This window comes from Cladophialophora psammophila (assembly GCF_000585535.1).
Source record: "Cladophialophora psammophila CBS 110553 chromosome Unknown aczJe-supercont1.2, whole genome shotgun sequence".
Classification (NCBI taxonomy): domain Eukaryota; kingdom Fungi; phylum Ascomycota; class Eurotiomycetes; order Chaetothyriales; family Herpotrichiellaceae; genus Cladophialophora; species Cladophialophora psammophila.
In genome coordinates, this window is record NW_006912923.1 from 2,030,675 (window position 1) to 2,055,454 (window position 24,780).

General features: G+C 51.5%; 10 protein-coding genes across 10 annotated transcripts; 3 read left to right on the forward strand and 7 right to left on the reverse strand.

Annotated features, from left to right (window-relative positions):
• Positions 1 to 784: 784 nt before the first annotated feature.
• On the reverse strand, positions 785 to 2,659 carry A1O5_02083 (uncharacterized protein; the record flags this gene model as incomplete). The annotated part of the gene is made up of 1 exon (XM_007742699.1): positions 785 to 2,659. The coding sequence occupies one exon, from the start codon at positions 2,657 to 2,659 to the stop codon at positions 785 to 787; it is 1,875 nt and encodes a 624-aa protein (XP_007740889.1).
• Positions 2,660 to 3,328: 669 nt separating this feature from the next.
• A1O5_02084 (uncharacterized protein) lies at positions 3,329 to 4,501 on the forward strand (the record flags this gene model as incomplete). The annotated part of the gene is made up of 1 exon (XM_007742700.1): positions 3,329 to 4,501. One exon carries the CDS (start codon positions 3,329 to 3,331, stop codon positions 4,499 to 4,501), a length of 1,173 nt encoding a protein of 390 aa, XP_007740890.1.
• A 271-nt stretch (positions 4,502 to 4,772) lies between these two features.
• Positions 4,773 to 5,582, forward strand: A1O5_02085 (ubiquitin carboxyl-terminal hydrolase L3; the record flags this gene model as incomplete). Its single annotated transcript, XM_007742701.1, has 2 exons — positions 4,773 to 4,812; positions 4,882 to 5,582. 2 exons carry the CDS (start codon positions 4,773 to 4,775, stop codon positions 5,580 to 5,582), a joined length of 741 nt encoding a protein of 246 aa, XP_007740891.1.
• Positions 5,583 to 5,955: 373 nt separating this feature from the next.
• On the reverse strand, positions 5,956 to 6,894 carry A1O5_02086 (uncharacterized protein; the record flags this gene model as incomplete). Its single annotated transcript, XM_007742702.1, has 1 exon — positions 5,956 to 6,894. The coding sequence occupies one exon, from the start codon at positions 6,892 to 6,894 to the stop codon at positions 5,956 to 5,958; it is 939 nt and encodes a 312-aa protein (XP_007740892.1).
• A 1,368-nt stretch (positions 6,895 to 8,262) lies between these two features.
• Positions 8,263 to 9,648, forward strand: A1O5_02087 (uncharacterized protein; the record flags this gene model as incomplete). Its single annotated transcript, XM_007742703.1, has 1 exon — positions 8,263 to 9,648. The coding sequence occupies one exon, from the start codon at positions 8,263 to 8,265 to the stop codon at positions 9,646 to 9,648; it is 1,386 nt and encodes a 461-aa protein (XP_007740893.1).
• Positions 9,649 to 10,450: 802 nt separating this feature from the next.
• A1O5_02088 (histone deacetylase 6/10) lies at positions 10,451 to 13,613 on the reverse strand (the record flags this gene model as incomplete). Its single annotated transcript, XM_007742704.1, has 8 exons — positions 10,451 to 11,416; positions 11,519 to 11,582; positions 11,636 to 11,683; positions 11,739 to 11,850; positions 11,934 to 12,385; positions 12,442 to 12,580; positions 12,695 to 13,003; positions 13,076 to 13,613. 8 exons carry the CDS (start codon positions 13,611 to 13,613, stop codon positions 10,451 to 10,453), a joined length of 2,628 nt encoding a protein of 875 aa, XP_007740894.1.
• An 844-nt stretch (positions 13,614 to 14,457) lies between these two features.
• Positions 14,458 to 15,768, reverse strand: A1O5_02089 (glyceraldehyde-3-phosphate dehydrogenase; the record flags this gene model as incomplete). Its single annotated transcript, XM_007742705.1, has 6 exons — positions 14,458 to 14,492; positions 14,552 to 14,722; positions 14,783 to 15,467; positions 15,524 to 15,587; positions 15,656 to 15,669; positions 15,721 to 15,768. 6 exons carry the CDS (start codon positions 15,766 to 15,768, stop codon positions 14,458 to 14,460), a joined length of 1,017 nt encoding a protein of 338 aa, XP_007740895.1.
• Positions 15,769 to 16,942: 1,174 nt separating this feature from the next.
• A1O5_02090 (uncharacterized protein) lies at positions 16,943 to 17,630 on the reverse strand (the record flags this gene model as incomplete). Its single annotated transcript, XM_007742706.1, has 3 exons — positions 16,943 to 17,334; positions 17,392 to 17,552; positions 17,608 to 17,630. The coding sequence occupies 3 exons, from the start codon at positions 17,628 to 17,630 to the stop codon at positions 16,943 to 16,945; spliced, it is 576 nt and encodes a 191-aa protein (XP_007740896.1).
• Positions 17,631 to 18,304: 674 nt separating this feature from the next.
• A1O5_02091 (autocrine motility factor receptor) lies at positions 18,305 to 19,271 on the reverse strand (the record flags this gene model as incomplete). The annotated part of the gene is made up of 4 exons (XM_007742707.1): positions 18,305 to 18,662; positions 18,721 to 18,852; positions 18,928 to 19,179; positions 19,231 to 19,271. 4 exons carry the CDS (start codon positions 19,269 to 19,271, stop codon positions 18,305 to 18,307), a joined length of 783 nt encoding a protein of 260 aa, XP_007740897.1.
• A 497-nt stretch (positions 19,272 to 19,768) lies between these two features.
• On the reverse strand, positions 19,769 to 23,126 carry A1O5_02092 (insulysin; the record flags this gene model as incomplete). Its single annotated transcript, XM_007742708.1, has 2 exons — positions 19,769 to 22,840; positions 22,896 to 23,126. The coding sequence occupies 2 exons, from the start codon at positions 23,124 to 23,126 to the stop codon at positions 19,769 to 19,771; spliced, it is 3,303 nt and encodes a 1,100-aa protein (XP_007740898.1).
• Positions 23,127 to 24,780: the final 1,654 nt, after the last annotated feature.

Here is a 24,780-nt window from a genome sequence, read left to right on the forward strand (position 1 = left end):
AGAGGTAGAAGGCATTCACAGGCCACTAGAATACATCCAGACTGCAGACTCTGGGGGGGGGGGGGGGGGGGCGCACACAGCAGAGAACAATGCCACCGAGAAGGCTGAGGGGAACCTTAGATTTTGTGACGCCGAGGATGGTGCGATGGGCGATGGGCACATGTACGGAGTAATAATAAGGGAGGAGTGACGGGGGATGATGGGGGGTTTTGGGGGGGAGAAGGCGACACTCCAGTGGCCGGAGGTTCGAGGTTCGAGGTTCGAGGTTCGAGGTTGGAGGTGCCAGGTCCCGCTTCCGATGCCGGGTCATTGACACAAGACTCTAAGACTCGCCGCAATCTCGGCGGTTTTCGCCTCTCGGATCTCGAACAATGGGGGATTACATACAGTACCTCCAGTATCCATCGGCCATTGAGAATCGCTCATACGGCACACAATCTACCATTCTTTATTATTATTATTATTATTATTATTATTATTATACAGGGCAATTTCTGTAAAGCAACGCTGTTCAACAAGGAGCTGCGTCAATAAGGACCTCGATGTCGCTCATGGAGACACACCAAACACCAAGGACAGACTTGCCCGAGACGACTAAGCTGCTTTGATAGCAGGGCCGCTTATTCACGGGAATGTCGCACAGAGGGGTCTCTCGGCGGTAGGAGCCCAAAAAAAGAAAAAAAAAAAACACGGAAAAGAAAACGAAGCAGGGTCTTTCTCATGCTGCGTGACAACTACTGGTCCATCTCCAGCGAGGTTTTCCCTGATACTGGGTACTCCAATCCTACCGAGGGGCTTCAGCCTTGAATTCATTCTCCTGCTTATCAATGGCCGGTGCGCTTTGCAGCACGGGTGACAGGCAAGGTACATGTGTTCCTGGCCAAATCGTCTCGTGCCTGGGCACAAACGAAGTACCCTGCTCAGAACTCCTTGTCCGTGAATGCAGACTTCTTTTGACCTTTTCTGGGCTCCTTGACCGCGCTCGTGCGGTGATGTGTGAGAAAGCGTCGGAGATCGTGTTGGTCCCAAGCCAGATGCTGTCGTTGCGCCGACGGCCTTCGGCTTCCCACCAGTGAGAATTCTGTTTTGCTGAAGGCTCTCTCTTCACTCCTCCCTCTGAAAGAGATGTACTTTGCGTCTCTGAGCCCTGACGTTGTAGAAATCCCTTGCTTCGCCGTCGCAGGAAAGGAATGGAGAATTTTGAACTGGACTCAACTCTCCTCCACGGCTTTTCCGTCCAAGAAAAGAGCATGCTGTCAATTCCAGCCTGCAGACTCAGCATGATAGTCTGCACCAAAGATAACCAGAAGATAGGATGTTGGACGTAGTAATTGCTGTAATTCAGAGCATGGGATGCAAACGGAAAGCTCCACATGATAATGTAGACAAGAGGGTAAATGAACAAATACCGCAGCTGCTTCCGGATTGCCAATCTGGTCCTTTTGAGAGGGTCGCCGAGTCTACTGGGAATTGGCGCCGCCGTCGCTGGGCAGACGACGGACGTTTCACTGGCCTCAGCCTTTGCAGGGGACGGAGGTTGCGACACCATTGAGCTACTCTGGCGCTCAGATGCAGCAGATGGTGATGGAACGCCTTGCACCGTAGTATTGGCTGGGGGAACTTGGGTATCACCGGACCACTCACTCCCTCGCGCTAGCATATTCCTCCCTTCACTTTCTTGACAAGGGTCGCGAACAGTGCTGTGGAGCGGTCTCTGGGTAATAAAGCTCATTTCGTCCCAGGGTTGACGTTCTTCAGCCGCCAGAATTACTCCAGGAGATCGACTCTGATTCTGAAACATCGAGGCTTGGGGGGCCGGGGTCGATGACTGGTTGGTCGATCTTCCCTCAATATTAGCGGACTTGGTCGAGAGATCAGATCTTTGTCTCATTTCAGACTCATCGGATGAATCCGCTTCGCCGAGGTTGTCGAACCCCCGGAACTTGATGTGGACGTAGATGTAAATCCAGATATACATGATCAAAATGACACTTATGATTAGATATCTGGGGACCCATGAGAGTGCCAGTCGATACCAGAATGGCCTTTTGGGGAGATAACAAAAAGTACCGGCTGTGACATATGCGTCCTTGTTGTCAATGAAGGCTAATGTCGCGGCTAACAGTGGCGGACCGAGCCACATGATGTAGATCCAATGCCGGTATCGATATAATCCCCCTTCTCCCAGAGTGTTATTGGGTCGGACAATGTAGAGGATCGAATGCAGGGCAATGATGAGAATGGCCATGTCGGACGACTCGACCGCAAGTGCGAGCAGAAATCCACTAGTCTGGCAAAACTTCGAGCTGCTGTTGACCGGACCTCTGGCGAAGACCACGATTGGAAAGACAAAATACCAAATCGCTTTGGACGTGTCGCTGATGATGAGGTACAAAACCAGGCGATGCCGGAAGCTCCTTCGCATGATTAGGAACCATCGCAAGGTGATCAGGACCACAACTAGACTGACACAGGCGCATGACAACGCGGCAATCAGAATAGCTCGGTTTTGGGCATTGCTTATCGAACCGCTGGGAACTGTGGCAGCGTCGCCAGTGTTGATAGGACTGTCTCGCCATGCCAAAACGTGATAAGAGTGGATTGTGATATTTGGATCGAGGATGTCTGGTGCTCGCTCCTGTGGGAAATGTCGGATCATGGGCGGATTTGTTGTAATATCACCAAAAACCCAGCATCACTCATACATGTTGTACCTAGAAATCGCAAGACCAAGCAGAAATATCGATCTTGTGGAAGCGCTGTGAAATTGGGTGATTGCAGTGCCCCGTCTTGAGAGGACAAGTAGACAAAGGGAAGGGAGCCGAGAAACAGGAAATAAATAAGTCAAGGACAAATGCTGCGCAGGTCCTACATTGTGCGTGCAAGAGCGATATTAACCCACCTCCAGGTATGTTGCATTTGGTAACTCCACTTGACCAAGCAAGGGGTGGCAGGCCGAAACATAGGCCAATGGATAGAAGCTTGTCATGCAGGAGCTCGGTCTTGCTCATCGCGAGTGCAATGTCAATTCAGTGATCTATGCGAGATCGGTATTGGTGGTCTGTGTTGAGTTTGTTTGGGAGAGGAAGCAAGAAAGAGGGAAAATATGAAGTATCGCTCAAGCCCCTTTTTATATGTTCCGAAAAAGGACTAGTGTGGTCGGACAGGAATTTCACCATAACTCGCCTTTGAGACTTGTCCAACTCGCACCATCCTTGACCCCCATTCCCGGAAGGCATTGGCTTCCTGTGCTCCAAAGTATTTCAGCATGGTAAACACCAAGCGCTTCCATATCCCAACTTGTTGATGTCTCCTTTGGAGCTCGATCATGTCGGGGATCCTCTACCGCAACCACACTGCTACTGTCATCTTGATCGATATTCCTCAATCCATCCGCGATGGCCAACAAGTTCCCTACACCCTCAGGTCAACTCCGGCTCTCGAAATGCCGTATCCCAGCTCGGAACCGAAGGGTTTGAGGCGAGAGGCTATGCTCAACAGGATCGCCGTCGACGAGCAGCTCTATCATGGGTCCGTGCAAAGGGATATTTGTGCCGCACTGATCGAGATCCGGACACATTTGCATGGTCAAGGCGTGGCTTGGTGCCACTTGCGCAGCGATTTGACCTCTCACACTGACTCGACGGCTCGCTTAGCAACCCAAACAAGCAATTCAAATGTGAGCGCCAGTCCTTCCTCAAGGGACGGTGCGGTACCTGTGGTTTTATCGACTACACAAACACGCAACAAGTTTGGCTCTCTTGAAAATCTGCAAGGTAACATTGTCTGCAACTTTCGGTCGGAGACTGCTATAGCTGAGGTTGGCGACGTTGGTGACTTTATTGTTCCCCCAGGATCTGCATTCCTTTGGGCGAGTATCGAACAAGGACTTGCCGCTTTTCTTATAGCCCGTCGAGAAATCTCGCCGAGAAATAGGACCTTTGATCTCATTCTGATGGACCCCCCCTGGTCCAACCGGTCAGTTCGCAACTCTCATGCTTATAGGACATCGGAAGCTCAGGATCAGGATCCATTTCCGCAGGCATTGCGCGTGGTGGAGGATTTTCTTGCCCCGCAAGGACTACTTGCCATCTGGATTACTAACAAGTCTTCTATCCGCGCGAGAGTATTGCAGACTCTGCAAGCACTAGACCTGCGTTTACGGGAAGAATGGGTGTGGATCAAGTCGACCGCTCAAGGGGTTCCCGTCAGCCAAATTGATGGAATCTGGCGGAGGCCGTATGAGGTCCTGCTGTTATTTCGGAAAGGTCGATCTCCTGAAGACCCCAAACGAAGGGTCATCGCTGCCGTTCCGGACGTGCATTCGCGAAAACCCTGTCTGAAGATGTTATTGGAAGAACATCTTCCTTCAAAGTACAGCGCCCTGGAACTATTTGCTAGAAATCTGACAGCCGGCTGGTGGTCGTGGGGCGATGAGGTATTGAAGTTCCAACACGAAAGCCAATGGGATGGTTATGAGAGATCTGAAGTAGAGGTCTAGAACACCTTTGTGTCGCGGCTCTTCAAATTGTGGGCAAGCGAAACCGATCGGAACAAGGAGATGCCAGCCTTGCGGCGGAAGCAACGAGGCTGCCTTCCGCAAGGCTGTGGACTTCCGCCAATGAAAATCTCCAGGTGCCTGAATCTCCCCGCCATTGACGCAATTGGCCATTGCCTGTCTCCCCATTTTTATATCCCTCGCGAGCCTCACCCATCCTCTTTCCTCTCCTTCACTTTTCCTGAGACAGGGAGATTTTACAAACCCGGACAAAATGACGGAAGCGGCCCAGAAAAAGATGTTCGTCCCTCTTGGTAAGTGATCCTTCGAGTCTACTATGACCCAAATCCGTAACCAAGCCCCACTAACTGCTCCATATCAAGAGAACAATCCAGAGGTGATGACCAACCTAGTCCACGAACTCGGCCTGTCCCAGTCCCTCCAATTCCACGACGTGTACTCCCTCACCGAACCATCTCTCCTGGCCTTCCTCCCTCGCCCGGCCATCGCCCTGCTCCTCGTCTTCCCCGTCACCAGCACGTACGAGAAGTTCCGAGCTGAAGAGGATTCGTTGCGCGAGGAATATACCGGCTTTGGCGACCAAGAGCCCGTGGTGTGGTTCAAGCAAACTATCGGCAACGCATGTGGCCTGATCGGGTTATTACATGCCATCAGCAACGGCGAGGCAAGATCCAACATTGTGGAAGGCAGCGATCTGGAGAAACTGCTCAAGGAAGCCATCCCATTGAAACCCGCCGCGCGTGCAGACCTTCTCTACAACAGCCCCACACTCGAAGCGGCGCACGCAACGGCCGCAGCCAAGGGCGACACGGAAGCTCCCGAAGCCGAAGCGAACGTTGACCTACATTTCGTGGCGTTCATCAAAGATAGAGGCGGATATCTGTGGGAGATGGACGGGTCGCGGAAGGGGCCGTTGAAAAGAGGCTTCCTGGGTCCTGAGGATGATGTGTTGAGCGAGAAGGGCCAGGAGCTAGGGGTGAAGGCCTTCCTGAAGAGGGAGGAAGAGGCAGGCGGTGGGGAGTTGAGGTTCAGCGTTCTCATGCTAGGACCGAGTTTTGAGTAACCTCGACGAACCCCCAGCGCCGGGCTGGACCGTCTGGGCGGCATATTCTCGGGCATGTTGGTGGCTTGAAAATGCAGCATATCGCAGGTGTTGTGCACACATTGACTGGGGCAACAGATTCACAGATAAAGGAGGACGGGACATAATAGCATAGGCTAGCCAACAGCCATGAAACGACTTTCACGACAATGAGACAATGCAGTCAGCGCTATGTGGCTGGTTCCGATTGAACCCGTCGGCCTTGCTTCATTGAAACCTGCTTAGGCTTCATGCAGGTCCAAGTTTTTCTTGACCTGGGATCTTTTCTCCCTCTTTTATGCTTTTAATATAGCCTTTCCTATCCCGCCTGTCCTTCTCCACGTCCGTATCTCACTCATGAGCCGGCTCCAGTCCCGACTATGCTCCTTTCCTGCTCTTGCTGCAGCCTGGCCACCGCGGCCTCCGCCTCAACTTTGGCCTTCTCTGCCCTTTGTGCCCGTCTCGTGTTCCGCACATCCCACAAACCCTCTAGATCCATCTCGACCCGCTTCTCCTCCGTGAACATCTGCACCACGATGCGCGGCGAGTCTGTCCGCGACCCGAACCCGACGTATTCCTCTGCAGGATTTTGATATTCGTCCTCTTCATCTTCTGCAAGTGTCTCCTGCATCTTTCTCGTCATGGCGCCACCAGATGAGGAGGCGTGGTGTCCCTCAGCGACCCCAAACCCCGTCTGATCCCCTCCTTCATCCTCCTTCACTTCTGGCAACACAGCCTCATCCACCAGGCCCATGTTGACACAGATCCACCCCGTAGTAATTCCATCGTCGGCTTCTCTCATGGCAACCGTATTTCCCACACTCTGGGCCAACTTCATCTTTCTCGCCTTCCTCCTTAGCTTCAACTTCAACTCGTTCCTCCCGAGTAGCCCGTCCGCGTATGGCCTCAATTTATACTCCTTCCTCACCCAGCGGCAGAAACGGTCGGCGGAGACGTTCAAGTGCTTGACGGACCGCGCAGTGCCGATGATCATGAGGAGGTTGGAGCCCAATGCGGGCGGCGGGTCGAGGCGCCGGAGGTCTAGAAGCGTGAGGTTGTCGAGGCCAATTTGGGTCGAGAGGTGCGTGAGGACAGGCGAGAGGATGGGCGGTGGATCTTGTGGCAAGGGCGGGATTTCTTGCAGAGCGAGCCAGGGCGATACAGGCGCGGGCGGAGTGGGATCTTCGATCTGGAGGTACCACGGAACCGCAGCTGAGGACGCAGGTGGGGGTTCTGATGAAGGGGGTTCTGACGAAGCCTGTACGCTGGAGTGGCACAAAGGTGCAAAGCGCATAAAACTCCTAGTCGATTGGCATAACGGTGCGGAAAGTCGTGAAGGAACAGGAGTAGAGGCTTTTACTGGGATTGATATCCCAGCGAGAGAAGTGAAGGCTTGAAGGATTGAGAATCGACATGACCTGCACAGGACCATCGACCGATGCATTCTGGAAAGTTGAGCCAGAGGATCCGAAATGGTCGACAGACTTGATGGAACAGGAAGCACACAGCCCGGATGCAAATACTATTCTCTTAGAGGAAGCGGACTGAAGGGAACGCTTTTCGGTCCAACAAGGCGCATGTGACACGACCAGACACGTCGACACCTCAACTTCAGCGCTCGCGAACGAACTTCAATCAACCGTTTCGCCCTCGAGTGCACTGCAATTTTAGTGCTGCTCTCGAGTGGATGGCAGTGGCTCTTCGGGATAATATTAATCCTTATCCGGCTCCCCCCAGTCCAAGGCGCCTGAATTCATCTTCGTCAGCCTTGCGATAAGTTGACGTCCTAACAAAGTGCTTTACCATGAATACCTCGCACAAAAGCTCAGAGAAGGAGTCCGGAGTGTCTCAACAAAGGCCCTCACCGGCGTATTCAGTCTCATGCTTCATTAGACAAATGTCAATCTTCTCCTTTTCTCTGAAGACGCTCGGTTGAACTTATGACTGATATTCCCACACCGTCCCATTGCCAACCTTGCCTCCTAGCTTTAACATAGCATTGTAAACCCGAAGCGTGATGGCCCAGGAAGGGATCATCACCTTCGACCTTCACAATGTCGCCAGGACAATCCTGAAAATGCGGATCTTGGCTGTGTGAATACGTAGCGACTTTTACGCCTCGACTTTGGCATGGATGTGCGGGCTATTGTTTCCCAGTTTCTCGGCTTTCTCAGCTCCTGGAGCGCTCACGCAAGGTGAGAGCGCTGGGTGGAGTACCATGGTCCTCTGCTCGTTATGGGGACCGGTATTGTTACTTCTCAGCATATCGATATACGCTCCAGATCAAAAAGGTTCCTGTTTTTCACAGCTGCTCCGGCTCTACCGATTTGACAGTATTAATCTACACTTTTCCGCCTTTGCCAAAGCAGAAGTTCAATGTCGGGCGCTGCCTCCTCCGGCAAGACTCTCCACGACATCGAACTCTCACCTCGATTTGAACTCTCTATCGCTTTTGCTCAGGACACGTCACTAATAGCTGCTTCTGATTTCTTCACTGTTTACTGGCCCTCTTGAAGCTCCATTTAATTACAATCTATAAAGCACCTGTTCATATCTATCGACCCTGGTCTTGTCGAGCCTTTTACCCACCTCTCGTCGAGCACATCTCCTTGGAGTTGCCTCCAAAAGCATGAAGAACAACACTTCATCCGCTCGGTGCACTATGGCTGCTCCCATTTCGACACCGGCTACCTTGATAGAGTCCACATCGGCAACCAGAGTCAAGTTAGAATCAGCTTCCGCTCAGTGTACCATGACTACTTCTCTTTCAGCCGCGACTACTTTAGCGGGATCCACGTCGGCAACCAGAGTCAAGTCAGAAACAGCTTCCGCCCCAACTTCTAAACGTAGATCGCGCTACATTCAGCGCCGGCTCGAGAGGAAACACCAAGAGAAAGAGGCCACTCGCAATAAACGGAAAAGGGCAAGAAAGGAGCTTGCTGATCACCGTGATCGCAAAATCAGGTTACGCCAAACTCAGGAAAGCGAGGAGCAGACTCTTCTAGCAGAGAAGAAGCGTCTTCAGGACATAGACAAGGAGGTCAAGGAAGCTCAGGCTAAGTACCAGTCGGAGAAAAAAATAGTCGATGCCATGCAAAAGTCCATTAATCAGATAAAGCGGGAAATTGCCAAGACAGAGGGATCTATCAGTGATTGTGAGGCCGATTTACAGTGGCTGGAGAAAGAGCTGGAAAGCGGACTGGAAAGCGAGACCGCCGAAGTCACTCGCCAAGCTGACATACTGGACATGAACTCTGCAGAAATCGAAGCTCTGGCGACCTATGCGGCCAACAACAGCGCCTTTGGGAACAATATTGCCAGAGCCGCTCAGGATACAGCAACTCCAGCCATGATCAGAGATATCAGAAGCGAGATGTATGACATAATGACAGGGGTAACTCCGGATGAGTTCAGAGAGTTAATGGAGAGGGTCCTGTCTCTAAAGGAAGCATTATTGAGTGAGGATATGGCCGAGTATACCGATGGCGACGAAGATGGCAACGAAGGTGGTTTCGAAACTGGAGACGGCAAAGAAAGTGGCAGCGACACTGTTGATCCGGAGGCAAGCGACGAGCATGATGATATGATCATCACATCCCGTCGGCATGCGAGCCGGTCATTGAGCCAGCCACGTCGCAACGAGGAAATAGGCCCGAGTATCTCGTACAACGAGCGCGACATCGAGAAGCAGTCCTTGCCGCAGGAGAACGAACGGCCGCCTCGTCGATTACTATCTTTGAAAGCCAAGCCAGAAGAGAGCCTTGCCGAACACATTGTGGAGCGCGGGGCGACGGACGAAGCAGCATCCAGAGCGAAAGAATGTGAAGTTTTTATTTCTTTGAAGAAGAACCCCGTGGGGGAGACCAACAAGAAACAACCCAAGACCACAAATCTAGAGCTCAAGGGGTTGAGCACCTTCGCCAGCACAGCCTCTGAGCAGACCTGCACACCGCCATTGCGCAACGACGAACGCCACTCCGCAGGCAAGAAACGGAAAATGATCCTGTCCGAAGTCCTGGATCTCATGTCCAAGAGAACAGAATGCTGAGAACAGTACGGTGACAACCAGACAGCGAGCTTTCAAGTGTGGGGAAGCGGACGGAACGAACATTGGAACTCGGATTTTTGAATGAATATGATCCAGTGGCTGGCTTGCTACAAAGGAAATCAAAAGTCGAAACGCAAGTCTGAAAGCCCGGGGGGAATGGTTGCCTGGTACCTATATCTGGCGAACTGGTATTCGACGGATCGGGAGGGACGAGCAAGCAGGCAATGCCGCGGAATTTCATATTTTGGCACGTCGTGGATAGATTAGGATGGGACAAGATTGGATCCTGATGGATCCAAGTGGATAAGACGATGGACGAACCAACGGATGGATGATGCCAGCTAGCCAACCAGACATCTAGCCAGCCAGCCAAAGGCCCAAAGCAGAGACGAATACTCTGAGTGTTCATGCATTGAATCCGAGAATCGATCGCAGCAACGCATAGCCATCTGCCGACGTTCATAGGTAGGCCATGTAGAACCGGCTCACAACCGCCGCTCACACACGCAAACCACACAAACTCATACGTGCCAGATTCACCATCTGTTGTCTCGTACGTAACACACGACGCCCAGCCCCAGCCAGTCACTCAGACCCCCATAGACCCCATGGGGAGCAAGAAGTTGTTGTCGAATTCGTTGTATGTGCCAACCCACCCAGGATGCATGCTCCACTGGCGAGCCTACCTAAGCGGAGCGACACACATACACAATTTCCCCATTCATTGCCTTGCTGAGCATCGAGATTCATTAAAGCGCGGGCGGATGCTTGGATAGTGACTTATTCGACCTAGTGGCCAATATCACGGCTCCGTCGTCATCAACACATCGCCGCCGCCGCCGCTGCCGCCAGATGGAAAGGCTGGGTGGTCTGTTGCTGCTGTAGACGCTTCCGCCGGCGGTGTTGCGTTCGAAAACTCAACACCTGCTTCTTCACCATTTCCTGCGGCACTTGTACTTGGGTTCATGGGTGGTTCACCGACCTGCGCTGCTCTGGCACCAGTATCATCGCCCCCGGCCTCCATCGAAGTGGGGTCGTCGATGGTGTCGGCATCGCTGTCCCTATTTCCCCTCTCAAGGGGCTCATCGCCCGCCACCGCTGCCATCGAATCCTCATCGCCTGCTTCTTCCTCCTCCTCCTCCTCCTCCTCCTCCTCCTCAGTACTGCCTCCCATCTCCTCCCTCCGCTGGCTAATCTTGTCAAAGATCCACTGGCAGACCTGTTTCTTGTGCTTCACCATGATCTGATTCAACACCTCTTCCTCACTCCTCACAAGCCGTCCATATCGCTTACTCACCCTGCCTCCTTCCTTTTCCTTCTTCCACAGACTATGCTTCGCGCTGACAAACACGAGCGAGTTTTCGCGATACCACTGACTTACCCAATGGTTCCCACCGGGATTGCTTATGGGGCGAATCGGCTGCGTGGAAATGAAACACACGATCCCAACTAGGTAAGGGTAGACACGTTCGTTCTCTGACACCAACTTCGCGATGGCATGAAACGCGTGGCCTGCACCCATGAGGACGATTCCCCAGGGGAAGTCGTACGGTTCAATGTAGTTTTCCCAGAGGTAGCAGGCAAGTTTCTCCCCTTCTTTTCTTGCAAGGTCGGTCGTTGTGGAAGCATACTCGATATCCGTTGGCTCTCCATATTCGGATTTCATGGCGACATCGTCGGGAAGGGTGATGAACTCGGGCATGTTGATATCTATGACACCCATGCCCATGGAAACGGCCCACTGGACGTACGACTGTGTGCCGTCAACCTTTGTAGATGTGAGCAGGTTGGAATGGTTCATTTGTCTGAGCGGAGGGCAGAGGGGAAAGAACGAGAAGTGAAGAGGGTGCAACGGGAGAATGAGACATACGAGCCATGTATCATGGGGCTTTGTTTGTGTGGATAAGCCATTGCTGGAGCTGAGAAGATCAGGTCTACAGAAGGTCTTGTCAGCATCCTGTTTCAGATCCTCACCGCGCAAACTTACGAGTCATGGAATATGATCATCAAAGCCTTCTTGCTCTCGTAGTTAGGTCTGTCTCCAATATCAGCAGGAAGGTCTGGAGTCTACGTAGGAGACTGGGGCTCACGTTGCGAGGACTTGCTGGTCGAATGATTTTGACACCGTGTCGCGGTAGATATGCAGTTGGGTAAATTTATAAGAATCATAGAGATGCATAGCCTGGTATTGGCGAAGGATGTCTATATCGAGGAGGGAGGAGTCAGCTTGTTCGCAAAGAAGTATGTCACAAGAGGAAGAAAGGCTTCTCGAGGCTTGTTCTTACCATGCAATCTCTCGCCACCAAAAATACCACTGACAGGGTCCTTAGGATAAATACTCCTCCAATACTTTGATTGTACATTTCGAACCTTGGCCACAGTATCCACCCCACTCTGAGTGGCAGCCGTAGCTTGTAGGCGATCAGGTGGCTCTCCCATCAAGGTGCGCGTAACTGCGAGGGCAGACTTCGAGATAGCGCTGAAGTTGTACCCCCCTTCCAAGCACACGGCAATCCTCCCTCCGGCAAGAGACATGAGCATGTGCGTCATGTGTGCGTAGCAGGGGGGTGTCACGAAACAACCACCCAACTCATCTCCAGCTGCGGCGTCGAAGCCCGCGGCGATGATGACAAAGTCCGGGTCAAACTCATTGGCGATGGGCATGACGACGTTTTGGAATGCGTACATGTAGTCACCGTCGCCCATGCCTTTCGAAGGCCAGGGAATATTGACGTTTCTTTCGAGGGCATAAGTGCTCGCAAAGACAGACTGAGTAGGGGTGTATGAACTTACTTTCCCTCACCAGCACCAGTGCCACAGTGATACATGTCACCTTGAGGACCTTCAGGGTAGAATTTACCATTCATATAAACATGCAAGGAGATGTAGAGAACGTTAGGGTCGTCGTAGAAGACTTGTTGGCAGCCATTCCCTAACACACATCAGTCTGAGCATCCACGTCTGAAAATGAAATACGGAGTGGCTAACCATGATGGACATCCCTTAAGTTCTTTAGCGTTAGTTTATAGATGCAACTCTAGCGGACGGAAGGCAACTGACCAGTCCAAAATCATAATTTTCCTGCAGTCCTCCCCAAAGTCTTTCTGGCAGACTCTGGAGGCAACGGAGACATTATTGAAAAGACAAAACCCCATGGCCTTTCCAATCTCGGCATGATGGCCAGGGGGCCGGATGACGGCAATTGCGTTCTTGACCTTTCGGGACATTACCGCTCGGCATGTCTCAATCGCTGCCCCTGTGGACAGTTTTGCAGAGAAGAATGATAGCTGGTTGAAGTAGATGGAATCCATCTCGCGTAGCTCTGAAAGGTCTATAAGCTCTTCGTCGCTCATGGCTGCAACAAATTTCACGATAATTAGCTCGGGCTCTCCAGACGCTGAAGCTCGTTTTCGCAAGAGTGACTTACACGCGGTACTTTTGACCATCTCATATTCGTACTTCGCGTGAACCAGAAGACACTCATCCTCCGTGGCTTCGCGAGCATGAATTCGATACAAGGGCATCTCCACAATTGGTGGGTGCTTCTTGTCATCAACCAACCCAGCTTCACAGAGCTCTTTGTAGATGTAGTATATCCGTCTTGGGTCTTCGGGATGCACACTTTCTCTGGTTGTTGCTGACACTTCAGCGTGATATCGCATGCGCTCATCGTAACATAGGCCCGTGGGAAGCTGGGAGATTGGCAGACCACGTCTGGACGGGAGCACAGGTTCAACTGCTTCAGAAGAGGTGTCGGATAATAAGCTGTCTTCGTAGTCTTCTTCCGACGGGCTCTCGATCTTCAACCGGTGGTCGATATCCGCGGAAACATCTGGAGTTTCTCTCATAGATGTGTCCCCTGAGAGATAGTTTGGCTCTTGCACGCGCGGAATAGGATTCGGAAACCGCGCGCCATCTGAAGAATGATAGAGTCCTTCCTGGTCTGGGGGCGGTATTTGAGCCATATCGGAAAGGATAATTGACTGGAAGAGTTCAAACACTGCCTTAAGCTTAGAAAGCAAGCAAGAGACTAGCTAGAGAAACTGCATAATGCTTGAAAAGCCACCCCAGCGAATGAAATTGTGTCGAGCTGCTTTTGGACCAAGAACGTTCTTTCTAAGCCACCTATGAATAGACTAGTCAGTCAAAGAGGTACGTTTTCGTATGCAATAAGGCGATAGCATGAGAGGATATCATAATAGAGGATGGGTATATCACGCCGATCTTGGCTAGCAGGACAAGTCAAGCAACACGTACCAAGGCCCGGTCTTGAGCGACTGTATTCTCAGAGCGTAGCTTCTTAAGCTTTTGATGAAAGTTCTGTCGATGAGGATATAAAGTCATGAGATCCCAGGCAGGTACGTGTATGACCCAGAAGGCCGCCCCTTGAAGTTGTCACGTTTGCTAGTAGGAATGGAATAGATTGCACTTGGAACATTTTAGAGGAAGCCCAGCCATGGAACGCCAAGTGTCTGTTCACGTGATTTTCAAAGAAAGGCAGAGGTCACGTGTTCAGGCTGCAAAACCACTCGTTGCAGGGCAGAGGAATCTGGACCGTCACAATATGCTCGGCTTCTTGCTGTCAATACAGAGAGGCACGTATTTTCCTATTTGAGCTAGGCCATAGGAAGGATAGGTATCGGTGCTTTCAAGCTAATCATGTCACCAGGTGAGACTTGAGTCTATGTTGCGCTTTGTCTCGTCTTTCCCCAGGCGTTCTTTATACCTCACGCGGCACTTTCCGAACCCTCGTTTGGAACAAATTTACCGGCGTCTGCAGAAGAGTCGGTGCCATTAGGATTTTGTCGTCTAGGCCTTCCCTGCATCAACCTTGGCCATGTACGCTATATTTCAATGTCAGTTTACCACATCCCGAATTTTCCCGATCGGATAAGGCACTCACCCAAAAGATCAACAACACGTCGGGAATATCCCCACTCATTGTCATACCAGGAAACGAGCTTGACAAAGTGGTCATTGAGGGCGATACCGGCCTTGGCATCGAAAATGGAAGAGTGGGGGTCACCGTTCAAGTCACTGGAGACGAGGTCATCCTCAGAATATGCCATGATACCTGCTTTCTGTTAGACACGCCCTGAACGAAAATGGCCGGGTAGAACTCTTTTCGGCCTACCTTTGAGATTTGTGGCACAGGCGTCCTTGATGGCTTGCTTGATTTCGTCGTAGGATGCGGGCTTCTCGAGGACACAAGTGAGATCCACCACGGACACGTTGGCGGTAGGCACACGCATGGACATGCCAGTGAGTTTGCCATTGAGGGATGGGATGACTTTGCCAACAGCTTTGGCGGCACCAGTGCTGCTGGGAATGATGTTCTGAGCCGCGGCACGGCCACCTCGCCAGTCCTTACTCGAAGGTCCATCGACGGTCTTCTGGGTAGCGGTGTACGAATGAATGGTGGTCATCAGGCCTTCTTTCATGCCAAATTTGTCGTTTATGACCTTGGCGAGAGGTGCAAGGCAGTTGGTTGTGCAGGAAGCGTTGGAGATGACGGGAATGCCGGACTTGTATGATTCGTGGTTGACACCCATGACGAACATGGGAGCATCAGCGGAGGGAGCAGAGATGACAACCTTCTTCGCGCCCCCTTTCAAATGGGCAGAAGCCTTCTCTGTGGTTGTGAAGACACCGGTCGACTCAACGATATATTGGGCGCCGGTCTCGGACCAAGGGATCTCGGCGGGATCTCTCTTCATGTAGAATGTGACTTTCTTGCCATTGACGATCAGAGCATCACCCTGGACCTCGATTGTGCCCTTGAAGATGCCGTGAATGCTGTCATATTTGAGCATGTATGCCTGCGGGATGTTAATATGGGCGCTGGAGATCTGGTAGGACAACGCAGGGTACGTACAGCGTACTTAGGCTCAATAAAGGGATCGTTGACAGCGACAACGTGAACATCGTCATGCTCGACCCTAGAGATCCGCAGTTAGAGGAAGAGGAACTTTCGGAGTCCGATGAAAGGGGTTGGCAAGAGACTCACGCATTTCTGAAGACCTGACTTGCTGTTAGCTATTTCCGACCGTGACAGTGCTGGCTGCGACTTACGATTCTGCCAATACGGCCAAAGCCGTTGATTCCGACGAGAGTAGCCATGATATTGTCGAGGTTGGTAGACTGCTGAATGGAAGAAGCTCTCTCTCAAGTCAGTCTCTGGAGGAAATCCCAATGGCAGCTTTCGACGGAAGGGAAACCGGGTGGGCAGCAAAGCACTGGAGGGAGAGACCGAGAGCAACTCACATGGAATTTAAATGAATATTCGGATATCCGGATTCCAAGTCGTCGGCAAGAGTAAACTGATTAACTCGAAGAGAGGAACAAAGTGGTGTGACGGGAGGATGAGGAAAGCTTTTTGTTTTGTCCCTGCGAGAGTAGTTGAGTGAGTGAGGACAGGGCAAGGACAGGGCAAGGACAGGGGAGACGGGCGCAGAATGGTGGGGCAGTGTTGACGTTGAGGGGCAAAGAGTCCAAAGGCAGCTGCCCGCTTGCCCGCCAAATCTTCTTGGCCGACGACAGCTGGAGCGGCCTTCCGGGGGGGCAGCCACCAGAGCCAACGAAAATGGCAGCGATAACTTACCTTAAATTCTCAATGCTATATTCGCCGAAAATACGATAAAGTAGTCGGCGGATCTCTGGGTTGGAGGGCTATTGTAGACGATATCTGTTCTTTGTTCGACCATGCTGCTTCTCAATCCCGAGTAGTCACCCCGATCTTCTACCGTCTCCGATTCTTATACTGCAGTCTGTCCCTCCCTCAGGCCTGCTCAGCCGGATCACAGGATCTCCAGCGAGACAGCTTCCGTGGCATATGCGCAAGGCATGACTCAACATACTGCTGATTATCACATATCTCGTCTGATGGAGAAAAAGCAGCAACAACCAACATGGCTCGTTCCATCCAATCGCCTGTCTTGGCTGTTCTGGCAGTGCGGCACGCGGTTCGGATCATCCAGTTGATCCGCAAATGCCTCCGTCGCAGCCGCGCTCTTTTCCCAGAGTATCATCGGTCAGCATCACTGGAACAAGGGGGAGGGGGGAGCTTCAAGATTTTTGGAGCCTGGCGCATCGTCCAGCACAAGGCATATATTCACGAGATCAGAAAACAGCGCATACGCAATAGATGGCCACCAAACATCCTTGCAGGCAGTGAGTATTTTTCTTCGAAGGCCTTGTTTTTTTTTTTGTTTTTTTTTTAGCAGAACCAAAAGCGTATCTATTCCCTCAGCCCCGTGGCGTGCGCCTTGGTTTTATCCCCGTTCAACTGTTGCCGCTACTCCTCCTTCGCTCCGCCCCGCCCGGCGCGCTCGGCGGCTTCAATGCTAGCTTTATCAGTCTTTGTCTCGCCCTGCCCCATGCCCATCATGCCCCCGGACGCTTTCCACGGTCTCTTCAGGTCGCCCACCGCAGGCTTGCCAAAGACGTGGACCTTGACCAAGTTCGACTCCAGGGCGCCCTTCACGGGAATGATGGATTGGATGAGGAGTGGGTTGGTGTACTTGAGGTACAAGTGCATGAATGCCATCATGCCGATGCCCATCAGCTGGCCCTTGTAGGCGGCCGACAGCTGGTTCTGATCATACTCTTGGATCGTGGTGGTGACGAGCTTGGGTTCTTCGCCAGAGCCCATGGGCGCAGGCTCGACGTATTTCAGTGTGGTGAGGTCTACAGGTTGTCATCAGCCCACATCTTTTGCAAGGGACGTCCTTTTCCTGTGCATACCTCGCTTTGCTTTGATCTTCATGCCGATATAGTAGTAGAGGCCGAAGACGACCAGATTCGACACGACGTACAGGATCCGTACCCCCATGAGAACCTGAGGATCGTCAAAGGGTATCCGCTTCGAGACCTGCATCATCCCAAGGATGATCACCAGGTTGGTGCTGCAAACAGTCAGTCACGAGCCCCAGCCATTGCAACCGAGTGGGAAATCTGTACATTTGAGGATTCATGAAATTCATGGTGAATGGTGCGGGAGCAGACGCGTGGAGCAGATGGAATTAATGACGGATCACGACCACGGCTCTTCGTGAGTTGAGGGAGCGGAGCGGAATCTCAAATGGAGGGTCCTCTGGAAAAGACAAACGGACAGATTGCTATATCTCAATTTCGTCCGCCAAGCGATTTGGAGAAGGGAGAAAATGAAGGGCTCGGTGGGTGGCGGGAAGCGCAAGACGCAATTTGGCCCGCCACTCAGATTTGAGCCGCGCATCTACATAGGCACGTGAGCAGGGCCTGGCGATCCTGGAACTCGTCGAGGTTGTCACCGAGTTGTCCATCCTAGGCATGATTCATGGCAGATCTCCTCCTGTCTCGTTTCTTGCGAACCACACATGCTGCGCCTGAGTGACTCAAGCTGACCAAATTCGTGCCCTTTGACTCGTAACAGTCCACCTCCGACCATCGCTATGAAATGGAATGGGTCACATTTCATCTCAGCCAGGACACCACCACGGCGCGGTCTCTCAACCGATCCTGCTGGAGCAGAGCAGTTATTTTGCTTGCCACGGAATTGAGGCAGGCTATCCTAGCTGTTTCTCGTGCCGACTTTTGAAAATGCTCTGATAATGGCACAGCCACTGGGACCTTCGGTCGGGTGGTCGAAGAATTTTATCTCCCAAGCAAGGCCTGCCGCTCAATGGCCATTTTCCATCTTCACCTCTCCGTCGCCCAAGATCTTTACTCCCACCGTCCCCTCCGGCCCAGGCAAAGGGCCCCCACCAGGCATAACACTCGCTATATTCCCCTCCTCGTCGACAAACTCAAACCTATATCGTGACAGGTAGTGTGGAATGGCGCTCAACTGCGGCCCATAGCGTGCGGTATTATCGTACAGCTCGAATAGCGGGACGGCCAGCAGTTTCATGTTTTTGGGCACGCTGAGCTCCTTATTCGGTGGGAGATGTATGAGGTAGAGTTTCTTGAGTTCTTTGGGACGCGAGACATGCGCTGGCAGGAATGGGTAAAGAAAGGTTTCGTGGTTGGGACGCCACCTTGAATTGTGTTAGGAGTATCATCACCGATAGAAGTCCTGGGACAGGAGGTACCAACCATTGCGCGAGACAATCTCCCACTTCCCACTCCATGTCCCCTTCCTTGGGATTTGAGGGTGCTAGTCTCTCGTTCAGCCGCATCTTGAAGCCTTCGATCTCGTCCGCATCATGAGGAAGATAGTCTCCCGGCCTGTTCCAAGTGGTTCCTCATCAGTAGTCAAGTCGATCAATTGTTATGGCACCAGAGGTTTGCGCAAAGACATACAGCTTGAAGAATGCATTTGCAATCTGCAGCATCAGCACATGCGGGTGATTGTGTTCATGACAGACCAGAATGCCCTCACATGTCCGTCTCATGCCATATTTCTCGTAGTGTTCTTCCAATCTCTTCAATCTGGCCACGACAGAAGGGTCTTCTTCCGGTTGGGTCTCTTTGGTCCCAAACGTGTAGTTTGAGAGAGGATATAATCTGATGGTCGGTGGTTGGTTGGCTGTGAATGGAGGTGGCAGAATAGGTCTTTCGGCAGGTTAGGTCTCAATACTTCAACAGCTAGAACCGGGCTCGTACGGGTAGGAAGATTTCAATGTGGTTGTGGTGAGTGTGGACATGGTGAGTACATCGATTTAGCAACGAGTTGGGGATGAGAGGGTTTTCAAAGTGATCAGGCAATCAAGATGTTAACGAAGATGAACTATTTGGAGTGCAGACCGAATCGCAGAATGCTTGCAAGACTAGGAATGTCTTGCGTTAACTAGAAATGAGGTTTTCGGTGGTGTTGCATGTGCGTGCAAGTTGCACCGATTTCGCGACGCGCCCGCACACAGGCCGAGATCCCCTGGAGGTGAAATTTCAGCCTTGTCACCCCGTCAAATCCATCAGTTCGGTTGGGAAGCCGCCGTGGGTGGGATCGAGGCAGAGGAATCAAGGTCTTGCAATGTCTGGATCTTGTATTTGAAGTGTATCTTGAGATCTATGTCTACTTTTACAGATACATGGAGACTTTGCCAACAACGCCTTCGCTGTGTTTTGTTGCCAGAACCATGGCAAAAGCGATGCCTACTCCTGAATCCTCATCCCAGAAGCAAGGTTGCGACCTCTTCCAGCCTCACAGTTTTGACTCAAGGTCCTCAAAGGCCTGCAAGTCTTCAACGGGGACAGGTCCCTTGGTCACCTCCAGGCCAGCTCGCCACATAGCGACATCTTTGATAATGACAGGAGTCGGTATTTGTGCAGCCACCTGAACAATGTTCTTTGGCGACTCGACCGGTTTGATCTTCAGTGCAGTTTGCATTTGTGGGATAGCTGCTCTCATCTGTCCAAGAACTTCGTCGGTCTTCGACGGCGGGACCGAATTCCCGACGTATTCACTAAGGGCATTCGAGACTTGGGGTAAGCTTGCATGGTCAACTTTCTCAAATTGAAGGTTCAATTTGGGTTCGTCAACCTCAATGCCCAGAGATCGCAGCGCTTGCCCAATTAGCCCCACAAACTGGCCCTTCTGTTCCGCTGGCGAAATCTCTGGCATCGTGCTTGAAGCTTGGGCCTCGAGATGAATCGACAACTTTCTCCGCATGGGCGACTCTGGATCAATATACTGCGCATAGAATTGCCTCATGTCATCCTTGGTGAGCTGTCGAATAACCGCGACGTCTCGATCAACTTGGTAGAAATTGAGATATTCTCCGCTGATGTACGCCCACAGACGGCCTGTCTCAAAGTCGAGGTTTTTGAGCTTTTCCAATCGTTTGTTAACAAGGCTGCGTTTGTGGCCCTCAAATTCTTCGTCGGACATCGACTCTAGATCCGACTTGAACTTAAGCAAGAAGGCATTGATCCGCGTTTCGAGGTATTCCGGATCTCGCTCGCTCTGAATCAGTACCCTATAGCCCATCGTGACGGCTGCAGGTCGTATCCCACTCCATACGACGTATCCAAGCTGTTCCTTGGTTCTCAGTTGATCGAAAGCGGGTTCATCCGTCATCTGACTGAATAGCTGCGCTTTCGCTCGCAGATCTAGGTCCATGACATGGCCGATGTCCAGATAATATTCGATTGCATGGTTGATATTGGCGGGATCGCTCAACACCTGTTTGTAAACGAAATTGCTTGCTTCCGGTAGGATGACATTTCTTCGCAACAACCATTCCGATGGAGGAAATGCACGTGATTTCAGTGTTGACTCGATCAGATTGCCAATTTTCTTGGCTTCTTCTTTGTACAGATTTCCATGTGCCAGCACCTCAATATGTGCCTGTTGGAGCAATTCTGGAACAAATGTTCTGATATCGTCTACTGTGATATGCGGCAGTTCCTTGGCGTAGGAGTCGTTCATCCACGAGCGCTCATTCAACAGCCATCTGGTGTAGTCGCCAATCTGATAATACGGCTGCTGATAGGCCCAATTCTTATATTTCCTGGCCATGCGCTCTTTGATAATCTCAAATCGATCCGTTCTGATGTCAATGGTTCGGATCGTAGCCAAGATCTTCTCCAAGAGGACTGCCATCTTGTCGTTGTAACCATGCGCGCTAATGTCAAAGCCAAGCGTGTTTGCTCCGATAGCATAAGAGAGGCCAGAAATCTCGGCGTCATAAGAGTAACTTGACAGAGCATCCTTGACAAGGTTGATGAAGAGGTTCGTCTTGACGTAGTTCGCAGCATTCGCAGTAGTAACGCTGTTTCGAATTTTGATGTACAAGTTGGCCTTGGGCACCCAGAAGGTGTCATCCTTTTTCCACCATAGGCGGACGTTGTCATCATTTCGAAGTAATTTTGGTGCCTTTGCGGGTACCTTGACGTCCACCTTTTCCACATCTAACTTCGTAGGGATGAATTCGTTCTTGTGAGGCAGATGTAGTTCCGCTATCCTGTCTGACTCCAGATCAGACAATGCCTTTCGGACATCGGAGAGAACGTCTGTGGGTATCCTTTCGACTTTGTACTCTGTCCCGTACCATTTCTCTTTCTGGTTCCAGTCACCGGGGTATTCCTGAGACACAAGCATGAGTCTGAAATTGTCCTCGCGCAGGTATTGCATTGCTTGTGCAATGGCTTGAGCGTCGAACTTTCTGAACTTGCTGGTACTGCTGAGCAGCCAGTTGCGGGGTAGTCCAGGCTTCTGCAACACGCAGCTTGTGGCGCTTGTAAATCGGCTTGCAGGAGACTTCTGACGGAACCTGAAATCCACCTCCGCCATGTTTTTCATCTCCTCGTGCATCCATTCAACCGGTGGGGTCCCCTTCATCATCCCAATGTACTGGAAGACAATCTTGACAATCTCATGGTAGTTTTTCAGCCCGTCAGGTGTCAACCCGATCTCGATCTCAAAGAAGGCAGAGCCTGGGCAAACAGGATGATAGCCAGCGGATAGGGTTTGAGCCAGACCTCTCTCTTTGAGATAAGCCAATATGCTGCCAGGACCTTCGTGTCCAATCAAATGACTGATGTACCGGGCAGGCTGGGTCTCGAACATGTCTTCTTCATCTTGCCAAGGGAAACTTATCTCCAAAGAACGTGACTCCATGACCGGCTTTGCATAGATTTCGATCGACAATTGGTCTTTGCTCAGCATCTCAACATCATCCCAGCGGTTCGGAGGTAAGTCTTTATTCTTGACTTCGGAAAAGAGCTGCACGACCCAGCCTTCTAGTTCATCGAGGGACTCACGACCCAGAACGACGAGCTTCATCCTGTTTGCGGAGTAATGCCGTTCATAGAAGCGGATGAATTCATCACGGATCTTCACTCCTCGTTTTTCAGGCTCATCCCTCAAGGTTTGAAGATTGCCCGTGGAAAAATGATGGAATGGATGTTTAGGATTTGAGAGCGATTTTGTCAATTGCGATAGCCGCCATCCGTCACTTTGTAGGTTCTTCTTGTTCTCCGAGTCCACTGCTCTCAGCTCCCTGTCCAAAGTGTTCTCCAGAAATAGTGGCTTTACGAAGAATTGTGCAAATCGGTCCAATGCGCCGTAAAGAGGACCTCTCGACGAACCATTCATTGTGATTTCGGTAGTACCATTCGCCACGCCATTGGTGAGACCATTGGTAAGCTTGTCGTTCGACTCGTGCTGGGCGGCACATTCAAAGAAGTAATTTGTCTGCGTAGCTGCTGTGTATGCATTTGAATGCCCGGAGTTCGAGGAGAGATAGGAACTGTATTCGTTTTCTATGGGGTACTGTTTGGTCGGTTAGCAGCCAAAACAAGAGAGATAAGTGAAGATGTGAGCGTACTTTCTCGGTGCCCATGAAGAGTAGATGCTCAACGGCATGAGCCATACCCGGCATGGCCTCTTCATCTGAGAAGTTCCCAACATTGACGTTGAGACTTGCGCTGGCTTTGTCGGTCTGTGCATCGTGAACAAGCAGGGCCTCGAGCTTGTTAGGAAGCTCGATGACTCGGTAGGATCTGTCGTCAAGGTCTGGTTTCTCCAAATCGTCTGTTATGCGTCTGACTGAGGTCATGACTGTTGCGAAGGACCGAATGGTAGAGGGTTGTGAAAATCGAACAGTCGCGGCCAGAGGCTTAGATGATGGCCGAGGGCGGAATGAGAACGAGATTCGAAAGGGGATGAACGTCAAAGATGCCAGGCGGATGGAACGGCTCATATAGAATAACTGCCCGTTTGTAATGATCCAGGCAGGCACAAGGAATGCGTCACAGTTGAACAAAGGCCAGGGATCAAGTAATCATGGCGAATCCAAAGGTCGGTGGTGCTTCGACGGAGCAAACATATCAAACACAAGTGCCTGCGCCTGCGGCTTCCCGCCTCTGGCCGTCGACGCTCCACCTGCAGCCTCGTGCCAAGCAAAATTGAGGACCTTGACCAATCCATGTTTCCCAACACAGTCTTATCCACCTTCACGTGGCCCTGCTCGGCATCAAGGGCAGGTAGAGGAGACTTGGATCGCTGAGAGTGCATGGTTATTATCAAAAAAGCCGAGGGGCGACCAGCTTAGTCACGCGTGCAATGAATGATGCATAGCAAAACACGAAATGCTGCAGTGTGGAAGGCTACAGCACAATACAACACAGCAACGGCCCAGTATCCCACCGCATCGTGATTGATGGCAGAACCCTTCGCGTAAGTCTGTGTTCCCTGAACAACCCTTTACGACGACATTGAAAGGTTGCACAGTGCCAGCATAATCATCATGCACACATGCCAGTTTCGACTACAATCAAACTGTTGGTGGGTGGAGCTCTCGTCGTTTGACCGCGTTAAACACGATGAATGCAATGACTGGCGGTGTACCAGTCAAGTTGCTACTGTAGCCTGAGCATCCATCTAGACCGCGAATCTCTACCTCGTAGAGAATGACGAGATTGGTTTTTTGCAACACTCAAAAGCTCATTCCTCGCGACTGTCGTAACTTCATGTTTTGTCTTGAGCAGAAAGGGGGAGGCTCAGGTGTCCTCGGTAGCTGAGAGTCAGGAGAGAGATCGGATGTGGGTTCAGTTGTCGACTGGCATCGCGAGAATGGGTTACCCACTCCGAAGTGCACCGTATCAGTATTTCCTGATAAATGGGTCGGTCATCGATGTTGCTCGACATTTGATTTACCCTCCAGCCACTCCACTATCTCCTTTAAGCTCTTAATAACCCCGCGTTTGCTTTGACAATCATTGCAAAGCGGAACGCCAAGTACGGAGGTTAGTTCACTGGCTGGCCGTCCTTTTCGAAGTATGATGTGCTGCCTCTGTGAGCCAGTTTCACGTTGGTAGGCCACCTGCCGAGGTCCTGAGTAAAGAAACATCACTGAGGATATCTAGTTAAGCCACACAGCGAGATTGTGTACCGAGTACTCGGTAATCCGTGTGTGGGGGCCCTTGAGGCTGAAACGCCCAGCCTCGGGGTATTGAAGGTGGCCACAGTACCCAGTAGGTAGCCGTTAGCCTCAGGAAGAAAGCTCTTGTGCCGACGTAAGCTTCAGCAAATGAACCGGCTGGTAGAAATCCAAGTCGACATTATTGACAAGTTCGTACGGTAATGGTGAATTGCCGCGACATAAACATCGGTCCCTGTGATATGGCATAAAAATACACAAAATAGGCACTTGAAGATAGTAGAGTAGTTTACTGGGTACTGAGCATCTTCTCGAAGGTCATGCACGTGGC